Raw genomic sequence first — 19753 nt, 5'->3', positions numbered from 1 at the left:
TTAATTCTTCCTAATTATAAAGGTCTCTTTATGAAGGTTCTAAAATACAGAGCTATATAAAGTATAAAGCAGAAGTTAACTCCCATGTAATACTATATGCAGAGATGATGACTATTAAGCATTTAATATATACATATATATGTATATACAGACACACACTCTCTAATATATAATATATAACATACACTGCTCTTTAATTGACTTTTTCTCTTATGAACATATTATATTGATAATGAATTAATATTTCTAAAGCACTTAAAACAGTACCTTATACATGGTAAGCACTATAAAAATACTAATTAAGTAAATAAAATAAATAATAAAAATGCAAATAATTATATAGTATTTACTTTGTGTCTATATTAGTTATTTAATAATCACAACCTAAGAGGTAGGTGCTGATTTTATCTTGGTGTTAGAGATGAGGAAACTGGGGCTCAGAGATGGACAACAGACCCAAGTCACAGGTATAGTGGATATTTTTAGAAGTTAATACAAATACATCCATCTCTGGGACCAATTTTTATGTTATTTTATCCATCTGGGGATTACCAGACTGTGCTGATGGCATTAATTCAGTATCAAACCTATGTGAGGTTTAGTATTGAGTGTTGAATATTTATTCATAAAAAGACCTGTTTATTTCTCCCTCACAACTAGAACTCAGATAGAGACAGACAAGCCTTTGTATTATCTTTTTGTGCCTATGGATGGAATTTTTTCTGGCTCATCTTTGCACTTCTGTGGTTCTTGGCTTTACATAAGTGTCTCAGTGCTACTTCACTTGGGCCCAAGACATTGTCTCCTGCCCTTTTAAAGGTCATAAAACGAATTTCCCAGGTTATGGAGATGGGCACCACTCCCATCACCTCCAGGACTATGGGGAACCAGCCCATTAGCTTACTGTTCTGTTTTTTCAATTCTTATTCATTTTTTAAAAATGAATTGCATTTTTAATTGATAACTAAAAGCTCCATTGATAAAAAAATGTATATTCATATAGCTGAAATAACATACTGAAAGAGGACTTTCGATAAAAAGGGCACTACCTTAAAAATAATATTTTTTTGCTCTCATTCATAGGAGCTAAAATAGTTGAGCTCATAGAGGGTAGAATTGTGGTTTCTAGAGGCTAGGAAGAGTTGGGGGAAGGGGACATAGGGAGAAGATGGTTAATGGATACAAACTTACAGCTAGGTAGGAAGAATAAGGTCCAGTGTTCTCTAGTACTGTTAGGTGACTATAATTAACAATCATTCATTGTATATTTTCAAATCGCTAGAAGAGAGAATTTCAAATGCTCTCAACACAAAGACATGATGTTTGATGTAATGAATATGCTAATTCTGATTTGGTCATTACACATTGTATACATGTATCAAAATATCACTCTGTACCCCAGAAATATGTACAATTATTACATGTCAATTTAAAAGAAATCTGAAAAATAATATTTTTAACTTTTCATTTGAAATAATATTTTTTATTGAAATATAGTTCATCGTACATATCTGTGGGATACCAAGTTGAATATCAATATCTGTGTGCAGTATGTGATGTTCAAATCAGGATAATTGGTATATTCAACATTATACAATGTAATTGTTTTTCATAGCCCTTTACCAATTCCTCCCTTACTCCCCTTTCCTCCCCCTAATTCTTATTCATTTCTGGCTCTTGTATTCATTTTTATTTTTATTTTATTTATTTTTTATTATTATGAATATTCATGAAATACAAATTACCAGAAATTGCTTTTATACCCTGTGTCCCCACCCAATTGTCCCCCAACCTCCTCCCCACTCCGGTTTGCAGCCCTAGGAATGTTCCCTCCCTCTGTAAGACCACTGCACCACTGTGGCCTTTCTTTCCTTCCTTCTTTTCTCTCTTATCTCCCATATATGAGTGAGCACATGAGGTATTTATCTCTTTATGTTTTGCTTATTTCACTCAATGTAAGTTTCTCAAGGTTCATCCATGTTGTTGCAAATGGGAGTATTTCATTCTTTTTTATGGCAGCCCTCTTCTGGGTATATGCCCAGGGGAATGGAAATCATCGTGTCGAAGGGACACCTGCACTCCCATGTTCATTGCAGCTCTGTTTACAATAGCCAAGATACAGGACCAACTTAAATGTCCATCGATAGATGATTGGGTGAGGAAAGTGTGGTATATATACACCATGGAATACTATTCATTTTATTTTTATGTTATATGACTAACCCTGAATATCTGGGTGTTTGTGGTAGGAAGACTCATATTTTCTTGTCTGTCCTATTGCTGGAGCTATAATACTTAATCCTAGGTTTAAATCCTAGGATATTTGGTATTTGAATATTAAATCCTAGGTGTATTTGGTACATAATGAGTCCGTGATTTATTGCTTCAATCACTCTCTTGCAATATGTTCAAAGCCTTTGCTCTATTTTCCTTCCTGGAAAAACTTCAACACTTATGCCTTGACGTTGAATTTACTTTTCTACTTTTTCTGGACATCTACCTGTACAGCAGAGCCACACTGGGGGGAAAACCCCCTGCAACCATGCAGACTGATGCCGCTCCATATTCGCGGTCCTGTCCTCTACTAAAACCTTAACTTGCCCGTTTTCCTGTGAGTCATCGCTTCCATCCCACAGCTATTTTAAAAACCTTTCCACTCCTCTCATCCCCACCTCCTCCCTCAGCCCCCTTACAATAGTATTTTCAAAAGATAACTTTACTTTCTACATCCTAGAGGAAACAGAGATCATGAGAACAGAACTTTCTCAAATTCCATCCACCAAATTTATGAACTGATTTATACTGGAAAATGCCCCTTTTCTCCTTTCTTCCTATGACCGGGAAGGAAATTTTCTCCTCCTGTCTAAGGAGCATGACTATAATTTATCAGGGAAGCCTGGATACTTTGGAAAGTAAAAGAAGGACTCTATTAATAATGACTCCAGGACAACAGGTGTAAACCAGAACCATCCTGGGAAAACCAGGCCCTGTGGTCATCCTCGGTGTAAAGTGTATTGTTTCACTTGGCCCCTGAATGCACCCCTCGAGCACTCTCAAGCACCACATTCCTAGAATATTTCCCCTCTCTTCTGTATGTTTAAATTTTCCTTCCATGAGGGCTTTTTCTCATTAATTTTTTTTCAATATTTTTTAATATTTTAGTCTTTTTAGGAGAAATCTCACAAAACAACACTACCTACATGCTGTGTATACCTCAGCTACTGCACCATTTTTGACTCCTTCCCTTTCTCTGTCAAAATTACTGAAAAACCTGTCTACACCCACTATCTCTTTTCTTTAAAGTCCCACTTTCTCCTTCATTTACAGAATTCTGGCTTCTTCCCTCACTTCTATTCTGATGCTCTAGACTATATCACGCAGGACTATCTTGCTCTCTAATCGAACAGACAATATTTCACATTTCTCAGTAGACATTGCTATCTGTGCAGCTTTGTGTAAGTTAGCTGTCCTCTCTGTTCCTCGCTTTCCTAAAATGACACAATACACGACCTTCCTCACAAACCCCTAGTGAGGATGAAACAAGATAATCTATGTAAAGCATTTAGCATCAATGGTAGATTTTAAAATGTGGGCCATCCCATTGCTCATCTTTTAAGAAAGACACCCATGCTGGACCATGCATGAGATATACAGTCCCAGCAGTAATTCTATATGTCACTGTTTGAACCTTTTTTAAATTTTATTTTTAATTGACATATAATAACTGTATATATTTATGGGATATGGAGTAATATTCCCATACATGTATATACTGTGTGATGATCAAATCAGGCTAATTAGCCCACAAACACAAACATTTATCATTTCTTTGTGATGAGAACATTTGAACTCCTTTATTCTAGCCATTTGAAAATATGCTATAAATTATTGTTAATTATAGACAGCTAGAACTACTACTGAATATTAGAACTTATTCTTCCTGTCTAGATGTAATTCTGCATCTGTTAACCTCTCCCTATACTCTCTCCTTGTTACCTTTCCTATCCTCTGGTAACTACAATTCTACGAGCTCACTTTTCTTAGCTCCCACATATGAGAACATGTGGTATTTGCTTTCTCACCTGTTCTGAGAGGTAGGTTGAGTTGGCCCTTCCTTTAAATAGGTCATGTCTGCAATACATCTTGTGGAAATACCCCAACTGTTTATTCAAGTGGAATCTAACCCTTCAGAGCTCCCAAAGCCTAAACAGATTTGCTGCAATTTTTATTTTTTAATTTATTTTTATTTATTTATTTTTTAAAAATTTTATTTTGTCAATATACATTGTGGTTGATTATTGTTGCCCCTTACCAAAACCTCCCTCCTTCCTCCCTTTCCTCCCTCCCACCCAACAATGTCCTTTCTGTTTGCTTGTTGTATCAATTTCAAGTAATTGTAGTTGTTATATCTTCTTCCCCCCCCCCCCGGTTTTTTTAATTTTTGTGTGTGTGTGTGTGCCGCAATTTTTATTTGTTAATTGTAATAATAATTATGTTAGACACTGTTTGTTAACTACTTATTACGGACCAGCAACTATGCTAAGCATGTCACATAGTTTGGCTTTTAAAATAGAAATTAGATGGGGGTAGAAATGGACATGTGCAGTAAAGTGATCATCTTATTTACTGTTAGAGTGACTTTAAATGATATTATGGGCTCTCAGAACTGGCAAGTTTAATAAACTCTCTAGCATATATTAACTGTTAAAGCCATGAAGATGAGCATTCAAATGTTAGGAAGAGAGAAGGCAGAAGTCAGTTGTACTGATAGGCATCATATAAAATTAAAGGGCAAGGCAAGACCAAACTGTGTAATTGGACGCCAACTAATTGAGTGTCTGATCATTTTCTCTAGGCCAAAGCTGAAACAATTTGGGTTTTTTTTTTTTTTTGTCCTTTTTGAGACCGGCCGCACCGCGCTCAGCCAGTGAGTGCTGTGAGCGCACCGGTCATCCCTATATAGGATCCGAACCCGCGGCAGGAGCGCTGCTGCTCTCCCAGTGCTGCACTCTCCCGAGTGCGCCACGGGCTCGGCCCTGAAACAATTTGTTTTAATACCTATGAACATAGTGACCTAAATGATCAGTATTATAATTATAAAGGGCTTGTAATTTAATATCTTGAAGAAGAAAACTCCTTGTGGTATTTTATACAAATGGATAGCATAATTCTGCATCATTCCTCAGATAGCTCAAGGAAACACTGAATCTGGGTAGAAAATGTGTCTAAATGCGTGTCTGAGTGTGCTTGTATGTGTATGTAGTTTTCACTGAATAAGTCACATCAACTGGTTGTTGCATACAGAGCCTTAAGTAGCACCAATGATTTAGAAGATATTAAATTATAGCAACTATGCTGAAAATACGAATATATCTTTATATTTTGACAGCCACTATTCCCACCAACCTCATTCTTTACCATGATGAGTTAGTGGAAATTTTATGAATGATCAATGCAATGACATAATAAAAATACTACTTCAGTTAGGGACAAGCGTGGGAAATGAGATCATTAAAGCTGTGAGAGGAAGGTCCATCTAAGAAATAAAAATAATCTTAAAAGAGCTAATAGAAAACTGCATGAGTGAAAAGGAAAAGGTGCAGAAAAGGATAGATTCTGGCTTAAGGAAAGTAGGAGGGGATCAAAGTAAGATGTGGGGAAACCTTGCAGCCTTTTCTGCTTGTACTACAATTTGTGCCAGTATGCGATAGCCCAACACTATCAACCAGATAAGAGAAAGCAGAAAAAATAGGTGATAATTCTTACAGCCAACATTTATTGGGTGTGTACAAAGTACCAGACACTCTGCTAAACACTATCAACACCTTACTTCATTAAATACAACAAACCCCACTGTACAGATGGGAACACTAAGAACCAGAGGTGTTGATTGTATGGCCTATAACAAGAGGAGCTGGGAAAGGTCTTGTGCTCAGTTTACGACTGTGCTGGTCATGCCTATTTTCATGCAAAATGCGATGCAATTTTAGTTTTCAATAAATATGTCACATCAAATAGACCTGTTTGGATTCTGATTTCTCAGTGAAGACCTTTCACACTGAGTTGTTGAATTAGTTGATTTTTTAAAGAAAAATTTTAAAAATATTTTGACAACATAACTCCTAGAACTAAGATCATTTTTGGTAATATACTTTGAGTTAGTATTTTATTTGTCTCAAACCTTTGTGACAGAATAAAATCTGAAAAAAATAACCTTTTCCCTTGTATCTTTTTAAAAGTCATTCTATATCCTAAAAAAGATAGAATTATTGTGTCCAAATTTATAAATGAGAGAGAATTGTCCCCACCAGGCAGAAGTTCCAAAACGGTGTCCTACTGTTTTGATATCATAGTGAATTTAGTCTGTTGGTCTGAATTACCAGTGGTTGTGGGAATAGATAGAATAAAGCCTTTTATACCAGTAAACATTTCTTTCGTTTTTCAGCTTTTCTTTTCTATTCTCATAGTCTCGACTTTAGGGTCTAAAGTTTTAAACAGTTAAGGGAATTGTACTACCTACATCTCTTCTCCCTCAAGCTAAAGCACAGCCTTCACATAAAACGCGAGGACCTCTGATCACACTCTACTGGAAAGGAATGCAGCTCCTTACCTTCCACTTCCAGCTTCACCAATTTGGAATATGCTGTCCCTAGGCTGTTTTTTGCCACACATCGATATTGTCCCGCATCGTCCTTTTGCACATTGTGAATCCTTAAACTCCCAGATTCAAGAACTGCAATGCGGGAATTTTCCTGCCAGAGATAGGAATATGAACTTGAAAATGTCCACAGCTCTATTGAGAATATATTTGCCATATTTCATCAAGTCATCATCATCACCGTTATCATCAAAAATATTATTTTAATCTTTACTGGGCATTTACTACATATAACATACAATATTAAATGAGATGGTGCATTATTACCTAATTAACCTTCACTATGATCCCTTGAGATAGAGTTTATTTTTATTTCCTTTCATCACGCAGGGACATAAGAGCTTGCCTGACTTCCTAAAAGTCACACCCAAGTCTGTTTGATTAAATGCATTGTATCTATTGTATTGTATTGTAAATCTATCGTATTTATGACACATTCTATACGGTCTCCTTAGGAGAATACATGTCCCTTGAAAAGCTGGAAAGTTTCATAATTAATATAAAAGTTGCTCTTTGAAGTTAAAATATTACATTTATCTTCTCTTTTTGGACTCTAACTTCAGTAAGATACATAGAGCCACCCTTGTTTTCATTGTAGAAAATGCACCAAGATTAATAACAAAAGGAAAGCCAGAGAATTACAAGGATTTCTGTTAAAATTAGCATTATTTATTTTATTTTAAATAAAACAAAGCCAATCAATTTCATATTTTATTTCAATTAATTGATATATATTAATGCCATTGTACTCCCCACAGAATATGCTGGGCATAGTCAGGTGAAAAACATAGTTTGACATCTCACCTTCAGGGGATACAAAGATGGAAAGAGACAATGGTTATGCTATATAATAACTTATCAGTAAATGTGGGGAAAGATACAGAGGCAGTAAAAAATCAGCGTATAAGGAATAAACTTTTAATTTGACTGCTCTTCTGAGTGAGAAAGCATTTGTCAAGGTGTTTGTTTCCCAGTCTGGAGCCTTCCTGCTCTAACTTCTCTCCAGATGTTCTTGTTTCTTTTCTTCCAAACCTCATTTCTCTTCCTCCTCCCAGAAACTGTCAGTTGTAAAGCCTGGATTTTAGTGTCATCATTTTTATCCCAAGTCTCAAAAACTCAGTGTTAAAAAAACCCCAAATGATTCAACCAACCAACAAACAATGAAGGCTCCAGGTTTGCTTTTGCTTGCCTTCTTTCCACTCCCAGCAGTTCTGGTTCCCATCTCCTCTTTTCCCCAGTCAGCCCCAACTGGAATGCCTTGCAGTTTGCAATTATGGGAATCGAAATATTTAAGTTTGGTTAAAATGTATATAAAAAAAATTTATGCTAGAAGTTTGTAAGCATGTAACTGAGCATGCAAAGGATTGTTGCATTTTAAAACATGTTTTATATACATATTTTATCACAATAATACTTACCCTCAGAGCGCTATCCCCCTTGATCCAGGACACTGATGGCTTGGGATTGCCCATTGTAGTACATGGTAGAACTGCTTTTAATCCCTCTATTATTTTAACGTTAATGGGAGGACGAGTTATTTTAGGTTCTAAAGGGAAATAAAAATTCAAAACTAAAAAAGCAATATGACTGTATTAAACTTAGAGTTTCTAACTTTCTATTTAATTGTAAATACTCATTTAAAGAATCATTTTAGGCATATAATATTACAAAATTCACTAAATGCTAAGTTTTTAGTGAATCTCAAACAGAAACTCATTTAAAAAGTTCAGGTTATCCTTGTTTTATTAAAATCTTATTTACAAAATATAAATTTATAAAACATATTAGGAATGTAAAGTTACCATAACATTCTTCACTTAAAAAGGTAGTTAATAGAAAGTTGATTAACATAAGCTATCACCATAACAATTCAAAATTATTTAATTCATACTGATAGACATGAAAACATTTGAAAAGAAATTTTTGATATAAGGATATTTCTATTTACTTTTGAATCATGACCTTTCCCTTTAATTTCCATCTTAACTTGACTATTAAATTTGACGTTCAATAATAAAATTCATTTATCCTCTAGAAAGTAAACCATATGTTATATTAGTTATCAGAAGAAATTCTGCCATACAATTTGTAGGAAATCAATTCTGCAAAGCAAATTTGTGTAATTTACTGTTCTGTCACTTTTAAGTTACTCTTTCAGAAGAAATAGTTTATGTCAGCCAATTTTTATTCTCCAATATGAAGCTTTTGAAGGAAGAAGTTATTAAATCTAATATATAGAAGAATTGACGTTTGAGGTGCCAGTTATTCTAGTACTTGAAATGTTCATAAAATTATTAAAACTACATGTGTGTCCTTAGTGATCTTATGTTACAGATACAGAACTGAGGACTGTCTTTGCAGGAGAGACTACTTAGAAATGGATGCATTTTATTTCTTTCAGGTCATGTGTCATAACCAATTGTTACTTCAGCAGAAGACAGCATGAAATAAGGACTTATTTTTTCTTCTACTTTGTGTGTGGGAGGAGTGTGGGGAAGAGGTTGGTGGTGGTTGTAAGTGACATTTGCAAAGACTACATGGCCTATTGGTTTTTAATCTAGACACTTATTGCCTAGATTTAAAGTTGGTACAGTCCTGCATTCTGGCAAAAATACAAGACCAGCTCTAAAACATGTTATAGGAGAATATCAGCTTTGTCACTTTGCCTTCTATCTAATCAACAATGGTTTAGATACTGGCCAGGCTCCTAGGTTGGGTTGCGTTGTCATACAACTTCTGTCAAAAGCTTAATTTAGGAGTTGATATTTTTGTGACGATCGAAGAGAGTGTTATCTATCCCTTATATTGAGTTCCCTGAGCAAGATCCCTATGGTAAACCTGAGTCACAGATAATATCTTAGGTGGAAGACCTTTGTTTAAAGCAAATGATTCCTATCTTCTCAGTGAAATAGATGTCTTGGTCATCTGTTAGCTAAGGGGTAAAGAGAATCCTTGTAGGAAATTGAATATACAATAGAGTAGGAATGAGCAGAATATTGATGTGGAGTCATGAAACCCCACTAAGGGAACATGATTCATGGTAGAATCATGAGTACTGTACAATCAGAACTGGTCATTTTGAAACAGGAGCTGGAAGTGTCCTGCTGTGCCAGCACTGAGCCCTTAGTTGATGAACCATAAGAAAGTTGAGGGGGATAGGTTCCCAGGGAAGGGCCTAGGATAGCTAGAGTAGTGATGGCGGTGGGGGATCTTGGGGGTCTCATGAAGCAGCTCTTTCCAAGCAGAGTGAAAGCATTCCAAAAAATTCACAATTGGGATGGCCACACTAGTGTATACCCACATGGATGGGTGAGGTCTCCTAAGGAGAGGGTGGAAAAAACAGAAGGAAAGATGATTTAATATAGAATCAAGATCAAGAATATTCATGCCAGAGAGAATACTAGAGGCATTCAAAAGAGAGGTAGTGCTACAAAGCAAGGAAATACTTAAAGGTGCTTCGTCCTCAGTATCAAGTCTTCATCATTTAGCAAATGAGACTATCCCAGCTACTTTACTTGATTCTTTTGTTGCTCCATGTGCTGAAAAAAGTCTGCTTGTGGGTACATTCCCACCTACTTACTCACAGTGAGTACCAAATCAGCCCTCCTGCAAAGTCCCACTTCACTCACTAGCTTCCTATTCTAATTAATCTATGACTCCATTGTGTTCATAACCTAATATAACAGATTAACAGACATCTGAGGGGAAAAAAACACATAAAATCAATGATCTAACATAAAATCAAATTTATCCTGCAGGAAATAAAAATAAAGCAAGGAAAAAAAGAAAATTTAAAAAATGCATTAGTGATATCCTTAGAAAAGCTTGAATGAATATTGTGTCACACAAGAAGTGGAGTTTGTTTTGAACAAAAGAGAAATCAGAGGAAAAGCGATTTTTAGAAATTAAAAATATTGTTTTTAAGATCAAAATACGCAATAGAAAGGCAGAATAACAGTATGGTCATCATGAAGACAAAATTTGTGATATGGAAGAAAAAGTTAAAGAAATCTCCAAGAAGGGAGAATATCAAGAGATGTAGAAAGTATGAGGGAAAAAATCTGGACTCATGAACAATTGAAAAAGGAGACCTGATATTTGTTAAGAGTTCAAAAATAAGCACAGAGAGAATGAAGACACAGAGAAATGATAGGAATAAAATGTACCCCATTTTGGAAAAAACTGGCCTTTAGATCAAAAGGCTTACCTAAAACTGAGTAGAAATAAAAAAGAAAACAAACATCTAACATTTTCTTGTTAATTAGTAAAATCTGTGAACTATAGAAATAAACAGAAACATCCTAGAATTTTTAAGAAGATGTGATTTACCTCTAAAGAAATAAGATAAAGACTCATCTGCAACATAGGTTACATAATATGATAATGAATAACTGTCTACTAAAAGCTAAGGGAAAAGAATGTTTAAACTCTGATTCTATACCAGCAATATTACTATTCAAAGGGGAGAGCAAAGTAAAGACCTTCAGCCATGCAAAGATTCAGAAAACACACTGAAAAAAGTACCCAATGATTTCTTCCAGCAAAACAAGAAGATAAGAAACAGTGATGAAAAACAACACAAAAACCTAATAAATAAAGGTCTCAGGTAGAGCTAGATTCCACTAATTTGTACAGAGCCAATATGTAGGTTTACATGATTTTCCCCTTCAGTAGTGTGGTGTTAGAGAAGAGAAAATAAAGGTTACATCATTGCAAGGTTGACAGTTTGCAAGCAGCAGGTGCGTGCAGTGCAAGAGGTCATGAGATCTGAGGATGCTGGTAAGAAAGTGATAATACACCAGCAGGTAGGAGAGAGAACTAAGCATGGAAGGAAATAGAATCCTGATCAGGAGTTAATGGAAAGTAGAACAGAGAGGAATGAAGGGCAGCAGAACATGGTTATGTTGGTGATCGTGTGTAGCAGGATGGAGAGAATAAGAAGAGACACTTAGACACTTGTTAACTGAGAAAGTGACAGTGGGAGTTTGTGTCTTCTACTTGGAGACAAGTAATCCTTGTACTTGGGCAACTGTTTTTCTCATCTGACAAAGCTGGACAAAGAAGTATCTATGGTCAGGGAGTGATATACAGGAGCTTAAGATTTTAAATACAAACTGTTGTACAAGGAGTAACAAGGCCAAGTGTGGGTCACTGACTGGATAGGCTGATAAAGAGTTAAGAAAAATGTCACTGGATTAGTAGAGGTGAAGGAACTGTGAGGATGAAGTGGCTAGTGGTTCTATTTTATGACTGTTAAAATCCCTTAGGATGATGGCAGGAGTAGGGGTGGATAGACAGATGATGAGTCTGGAATCAATGTCTTTGATAAATAAAAGGAAATGCCTAAAAGTGAGTAGATGACACAACGAACATAGTTATAGAAGAGAAGGGTCACGGTGGCATAAGCCTTCATGAGAGGAAAGGTTTTGCACAGAAATACAAAACATAATGGCTTAAAAGCAGCAATGAGGGCTCAGAGATTAACCATCAGTACTTGCTAGCCTTGCAGCCATGAGGTGGGGAAAACTGAACAGCTTCCACCTAAGCGGGAATTCACTTATAAGAAAATCAACTTTTATATGAATGTACTGAAACAATATACTATACCCCACAAATATATACAATTACATGTTAAGGTATTTTGAAAAAAATTAATAATAATTAAAAAAAAAGAAAATCAATTGAAAGAATGCAAAAGAGTAGAAGTGTCTGCAAAGATGTTAGCAGCTCTATTTACAATAGCCAAGATATAGAAGCAACCTAAATGTCCATGGATGGATGATCAGATAAGAAAAATATGGTATATATACACTATGGAATACTACTCTGCCATAAAAAAGAATAAGATTCTGCCATTTGCAACAACATGGATGAGCTTGGAGAAAATTATGTTAAGTGCAATAAACTAGGCACAGAGGGAAAAATACCACATGTCCTCACTAAGTGGGAGATAAGAGAGAAAGAAGGAGGGAAAGAAAGACCACAGTGGTGCATCAGACTTGCAGATGGAGAGAGCATACTAAGGGCTGCTGGGGGCCAGGGTAAGGGGAGGAGGAGGGAAATCACGGATTAATTGGGTGGGGGACATGAGGAATAATCACAATTTGTGGTAATGGGCATGCTGATAGTGTTGATCTGACCATCACGTTTTGGGCACAGGTGGTGATGGTCAGCTTCGTATCCCATGAATATGCATAATCAATTTTTTAAAAATGGGGTTAGAGATAAAAGGCTGTTTGGTGTAAGGAAATTATGTTTCAAAGGCACAAGGTAAAGGATTCAGAAGGAGGTTCTCCAGTGAAAGGAGCCAGAGTGGAAAAAATAAAGAACTGTGTGAAGGCAAGAAAATGGGAGAGGATAGAGAACTCCGAGGCATGCTTTAGGGTGGTGGTTGATGACAGGAATAAGAGGTGTGGAATTAACTGGCCTCAAGGTTGTGTTTTGAACTTGAACTTGATTTGCTGCTGAACCTCAAGGTATGAGGGAGGCTCTATTTACAGGCTGTTTCAAAGTGTACCAAGCCAACTTGAACTCAGTAGGTGATTCCCTTCTGCACTCACTCATCTTTACTTGCAGAGCTCCACAGCTCTCAGCAGCTCCTCCCACGCCGTTGTTGGCTATGCAGCAGTAGATGCCATCATCACTGTCCTCCACGCTCAGGATGGTGAGGAGCTGCCCATTCTCCCGGATGCTGTACCTGGTGTCAAAGAGCCTGCAGGTCACAGAGGAAAATGGCAAATTAATGAGTCATCTGTGCTTTTTCAGCTATGATTAACTGATCAAACTGCTGACTTGTCAATGAGGAAGCAGAATAAAGGTGAGAAGAAGCTTGAGTGAGTTCTGAATAATAGAATAATCTTACTTGGTAATATAAAGCTTATATTATATTCCAGTCTTTCCTACGCTCCAATAATCAAAGCATCACTGAGTGCTTCAAAAATGCTTTCAAAGGGTAATGTCAACTGATAAGACCAACTGTAAAGTTTACAGTATTCAGGAAAGTATATCATAATCAAGATAGATGAGTCTTCTCCCCATTATTACTGGGAAAAGCAACCAGATAATGAACATGACACATATAGATGTGATAAACATTTATAAAAGTAACTAACTAGTAATTTAATATTTATTCTTTCATTAAACAAATGTTTATTGAGTGCCTAAGAAGTGCCAGGCCCAGTCCTAGTTACTCAGGATACAAAAGGAAGCAAAACATCTTCGACCTCTAAAACTTTACACTTTACATGTATCATCTATTTAATTACATGCAAATTGTTCATTGAGAAGGGAATTAGGGCAACGGAAAGAAATTTGAGGGGAAGCATCAACATAAATATGAGTTTATTTTTTCTTTTACCAAATCCTTATTTGCAAAAAAGCTTCTTGCAAAGGAGCTAAATTGGCATTTCTCAAAGGAAGATGTACAAATGACCAAAAATGCATGAAAAAAAATGCTCAACATCACTAAGCATCAGGGAAATGCAAAACAAAACCACACTGAGATACCATCTCACCCCAGTTACACTGGCCATTATCAAAATGACAGAGAATAATGAATGCCGGCAAAGATGTGGAGAAAGGGGAACCCTCTCACACTGTTGGTGGGATTGTAAATTGGTGCAGCCATTAGGGAAAACAATATGGAGATTCCTCAAACAAGTACAGATAGAACTGCCATATGATCCAGCAATCCCACTGCTGGGTATATACCCAAAGGAATGGAAGTCATCTTGTCAAAGGGATACCTACACTCCCATGTCTATTGCAGCTCTGTTTACAATAGTCAAGAGTTAGAACCAACCTAAATGTTCATCATCAGATGACTGGATAAGGAAATGTGGTATATACAAACAATGGAATATTACTCTGCCATGAGGAAGAATGAAATTCTCTCATTCACAGCAACATGGATGAACTTAGAAAAAATTATGTTAAGTGAAATAAGACAGGCACAGAAAGAGAAATACTGAATTTTCTCATTCATAAGTGAGATTAAAAGAAACAAATAAATAAAATAAAAAAGAAAGACACAACAATCACAATAACTCCTTGAACTTTCAAAAGGAGAGAACAGAACTGAGATCACCAGAGGTGGGAAAGGGGTAGGGGATGGGGGTTAGCATAAATTGGTGAAGAGCCACAAAACACAATTACATCATGTAATGTTGAATATACTAATTATCCTGATTTAAGCATCATATATATTGCACACAGGTATTGATAGTCAATGCTGTACCCCACAGATATGTATGATCAATTATGTTCCAATATAAAACACAATAGATATTATATATAGTATATAATATATATAATATGTGGGTACTTCAGAAAGTGCATGGAAAAATATGAACGTTTTAAAGCACTTTTGTATTTTATATATAATGTATGAGAGAGAGATTGAGTCATGCATTGCCTTACAACAGCATATGTTCGGAGAAATGCATCGTTAGAAATGTTCACCATTGTGTGAACATCATAGAGTGCATTTACACAAACCGAGATGGCATAGCCTACTACACACCTAGGCTATATGGTATAGCCATTATAATCATATGGAATCATTATTGTATACACACTTCATTGTTGACTGAAATGTCATTATGCAGTGCATGACTATATATCCTATTGATTCTTGTTTCTCTGGAGAACCCTAACTAATACAGGAAACTAGATCTGAATTCATCAAAGAAGGTAAAAGAGAGAAATAATTAAATGCGAGGTTAAGAGATAGAGGACTGGATGATAGATAAATGTATCACTAGTTCTTAGATCTTAACTAAGCTGTAGGTAGTATTATGTTGTATGAATAAACTTCAGTTTATTATTGCTCCTGGCGACAGACATTTAGATGGTTTCCAATGTTTCCTACTTGCAAAAAGTGTTGCAGTGACTAATTGTGTACATATTTCCATAAAGTATACATCTGGGAGTGGGATTGCTGGGTTTTTGAAATGTGCTTCTTCATCTTTAGCTGCTATTTAGTTACTATTAAAAAAAAATAATAATAAATAAGGGTTCTTTATGCCAAATATGTGCGGTAAGCAGGATAAGAGTCTGGGAGTGGGATTGCTGGGTTTTTGAAATGTGCTTCTTCATCTTTAGCTGCTATTTAGTTACTATTAAAAAAAATAATAATAAATAAGGGTTCTTTATGCCAAATATGTGCGGTAAGCAGGATAAGAGAATATGTTACCTTACACGGCAGGAGGGATTTTGCAGATGTTAAGAAACTTAAAATAGAGTATTCTGGATTATTCAGATGAGCCCAATGTCATAAGAGTCCTTAAATGATGAAAGAGGGAGGGGGAAGAGTCAGAGGAGGGAGAAGAGTCAGAGGAGGTATGACGACAGTGGCAGAGGTCAGGGTGATGGAATTGCTAGCTCTGTAAATGGAGGAAGCGGCCCAGGAATGCAAGTGGCCTCTAAAAGCTGGAAAAGACAAGAAATCAGACTCTCCTCTAGAGCCTCCAGAAGGAACTCAGACCTGCCAACACTTTCACTTTAGCTCAGCAAGATTTATTTCATACTGCAACCACCAGAACTATAAGATAATACTTTTATGCTGTGTTAAGCTACTAAGTTTGTGGTAACTTGTTACAGCATCAATAGAAAATAAATACAGGTTTTGATATCTGGAAGTGTGGTGCTGCTGCAACAAATACCTGAAAGTGTGGATGTGGCTTTGCAATTGGGGAATGGGTAAAACTGAAAGAATTTTGAGAAGCATGATTGAAAAAGCCCAGATTTCCTTGAAGAGACTGTCAGTAGAAATACTTATGTTAATGATTCTGCTACTGAGGACTCAGAAGGAAGTGAGGCATATGGTAGAGAAAATCTAAGTCATCTTTGAGAATATCTAAATTATCATGAACAGACTGTAGAAATATGGATGTTAAAAGCACTGCTTTTGAGGGCTCAGATAGAAATGAGGAGTACATTCCTGGACGACACAGGAAAGGGGATCCTTGCTACATAGTGGCAGATAGGCTTAGCTAAATGGTGTCTTGCAGTTGTATGGAAAACAAAACTTGTAAATGATGGACTCAGATATTTAGCTGAGGAAATTCCCAGGCAAAGTTTTGAAGCTGTGGCCCAGCTTCTTTTGGCTGCTTATAGAAAAGTTCAAGAGGAAAAAGATAATTTGAGGGAAGAACTGCTAAGCAAAAAAGAAACCAGGACTTAAATATTTGGGGAATTCTCAGCCTATCCAGATTGCAAAAGACGCTAAAAACTATTTCAAGTATCTTAATTTGGTCTGTGAGCCTTCCTGTTCCAGAACTTCTGAGATAGCTTCTTGATAGAGTACCACAGCACAGGGGAATTTCCCATATTACAACATGTATAATAGAAGAGAACACTACATTTCCATTACACGTTAGTGAAAATAAAGATGTCATTTTTCCCCATCCAAGTTCATGGACCCTAGTCTATGGATACCAGTTTAAGTACTTGCTAGACACTGAATGTTTATGTCCCCCTCAGATTCATATGTTGAAACCTAATCTTCAATGTGATGGTATTAGGAAGCAGGGCCTTTGGGAAGTGATTAGGTCATAAGGGTGGAGCTTTCATGAGTGCAGTTGGTGTCCTTATAAAGTGAGCCAGGAGAGCTCCTTCATCCCTACCCACCATGTGAGGACACAGCAAAAAGACTATCATCCATGCACCACAAAGTAGACCCTTGCCAGACATCAAATCTGCTGGCACCTTGAACCTAAACTTACCAGCCTCCTAAACTGGGAGAAATAAGTTATTGTCGTTCATAACTCACCCGGTCTATGTGTTTTTGTTATAGCAGCCCAAATGGATTAAGACAGCACTCAGCCCTAACACAAGCTAGAAAGCCTATAGTTCACTTTGTTACAGATTTTTTTAGAGTATTTTTAATCAATTATAACTATTGTAATGAGGAAAGGATAGCATAACTTTTATCTGCCAAATGGGAATTTCAACTGTATGAGCGGCTGCCTAACTGTATAACTATATAACAGGAGTCCCTTCTAACTTTGAAAAGAAAAGGTCAGATTCTTAGACAACATACTTTACTTTCATATGATATTAGAAATACAAGAGATGAGGCTGGTCCTTATTAACTCCCCAGCGTGTTCTGGAACACATCTCCCCAGACTTAGGATATCAGGGAGTTCCCTAATTACTGTGAACACCCTTCAAGGGTTTAATCTGGGGGCTTCCCTGATGTCCCCATATCAATAAGCTGTGAAATAGCCCTCCCTCCCCATGTCAATTAAATCACTCTTTTGCTTTGGGAAATTCTCTTAAGCTCACTGAAATTCAGATCTTACATTTACAAAATGAGTAAATTTGCATTTTACATGTTCTAGAAGGTGAACCTTAGTACTGCCAAGAGCTACGGTTGCATTTATGTCAGAGATAAACTGCAAGGCAACAGTGGACATTCCTACCAGAAAAAGGCAGAATACTTACTTAATGAGAATTTTGTTTCTTGTCCAGGAAATCTCAGGCTGGGGATAGGATTCCACTGCACACATGAAAGTAGCCACTTCTTCAACTAAAGCGTCCACTGTTTCAAGAGGAGTGGTGATGACAGGAGCTGAAAGGAGAGGAGAAATCAAATGAGAACATTCTAGAATGTTGTTTACGAATCCTCTCTTAGACAGTCAGACGCTATCATATACCTGAAGGAGAATTATACTTCCCCAGGGCAGAAATTTGCCAAAAGTGAGGAAGAGAATGTTGTTTCTACTTTCAAACTAGGCATGGAGAATCAAAAGAGAAGGCTCTCAGGAGAGTAGGGTTAGAATTTATTACATGAGGAGAGGCAGATCCAGGTTTTGTGGGGCTCTCTTTAAAGAAAAAAACAAACATAAGTACAAAATGTCTGTGGCCACCCCAACACCTATCAACATGAAGGGAAATGAATCTGAGGGGAAATCAGAGTAGAAAAGGACAGCATTCTTAGCAATTATTGTTTAAGAGCATTTTCCGTCTGTGGCCACCCCAACACCTATCAACATGAAGGGAAATGAATCCGAGGGGAAATCAGAGTAGAAAAGGACAGCATTCTTAGCAATTATTGTTTAAGAGCATTTTCCCCCAAGTTTTATAAAAATATGTGTTCATATGAGCACGTTACTAGAGCCTGCTGAGGGTCTTAGAAGGGCTTATTGCAAATGAGAGACTCTGAAGCTTAAACTTCATCAGATTTACAGAGAATTCACATCTGCGTATGAGTAGAATCGAAAGAGACTCAATAAAAAAAAAGACAATAAATCCAAATGAAAAAATGGGCAAAGGATCTGAGTACACATTTTTCCAAAGAAGGTATGCAAATGGCCAACAGGCACATGAAAAGATGCTGTACAGCATTAGCCATTAAGGAAATGCAACTCAAAACCCTAGGTGCCACTTCATGCACACTAGGGTGGCTATAATCAAGAAGAAGGATAACAAATGTTGGTGAAGATATGGATAGATTGGAACCCTCCTGCACTGCGAGTGGGAGTGTAAAATGGTTCGGCTGCTGTGGAAAGGAGTATGGAAGATCCTCAAAAAACTAGACAGGATTCCTATATGATCCAACAATTCCACTTCTGGGTGTATATTCAAAAGACTTGAAAGCAGAGACTCACACAGATATTTGTACGCCAATGTTCATAGCGGCATTATTTATAATAACCAAAAGATGGAAGCAACCCAGTATCCACTGACGGGTAAATAGATAAACAAAATATGGTGTATTCAGACAATGGACTATTATTTGACAATAAAAATAAATGAAGAACAATTATATGCTACAACATAGAAGAACCTTGGAAACAACAAGGGAAGTGAAAGAAACCAGTAACAAAGGACCACACACTGTATGATTCCATATATATGAAATGTCCAGAATTGGCAAATCTATAGATACAAAAAATACATTAGTGGTTGCCCAGGAATGGGCAGAAAGGAAGAAGTGGAGGGATTAGGGGGTGATGGCTAAGGGATGCAGGATTTCTTTAGATGTAATGAAAATATTCAAAAACTGATTATGATGATGAATGCATGGCTTTGTGAATTGTACACTTTTAATGGGTAAAGTGCATGGTATGTGAATTATTGCTCAATGATCTT

At 36.6% G+C, this 19753-nt stretch overlaps 1 protein-coding gene across 3 annotated transcripts in view; it reads right to left on the bottom strand.

Annotated features, from left to right (window-relative positions):
- MUSK (muscle, skeletal, receptor tyrosine kinase) overlaps positions 1–19753 on the bottom strand; it is a 123621-nt gene that overhangs the window by 88513 nt on the left and 15355 nt on the right. For all 3 annotated transcript variants that reach the window (XM_008582593.1, XM_008582592.1, XM_008582594.1), the window contains exons 2-5: positions 18104–18230; positions 13219–13370; positions 8077–8204; positions 6611–6752 (exon numbers count right to left, since the gene is read on the bottom strand). In XM_008582593.1, coding sequence (XP_008580815.1) covers positions 6611–6752; positions 8077–8204; positions 13219–13370; positions 18104–18230 — 549 coding nt within the window. The remainder of the gene's footprint in view (positions 1–6610; positions 6753–8076; positions 8205–13218; positions 13371–18103; positions 18231–19753) is intronic.

The sequence above is a fragment of the Galeopterus variegatus genome, unplaced genomic scaffold (genome assembly GCF_000696425.1).
Source record: "Galeopterus variegatus unplaced genomic scaffold, G_variegatus-3.0.2 Scaffold2674, whole genome shotgun sequence".
Taxonomy (NCBI): Eukaryota; Metazoa; Chordata; class Mammalia; order Dermoptera; family Cynocephalidae; genus Galeopterus; species Galeopterus variegatus.
Note: the sequence above shows the minus strand (reverse complement) of the source record. Positions and strands in the feature narration are given on the sequence as shown.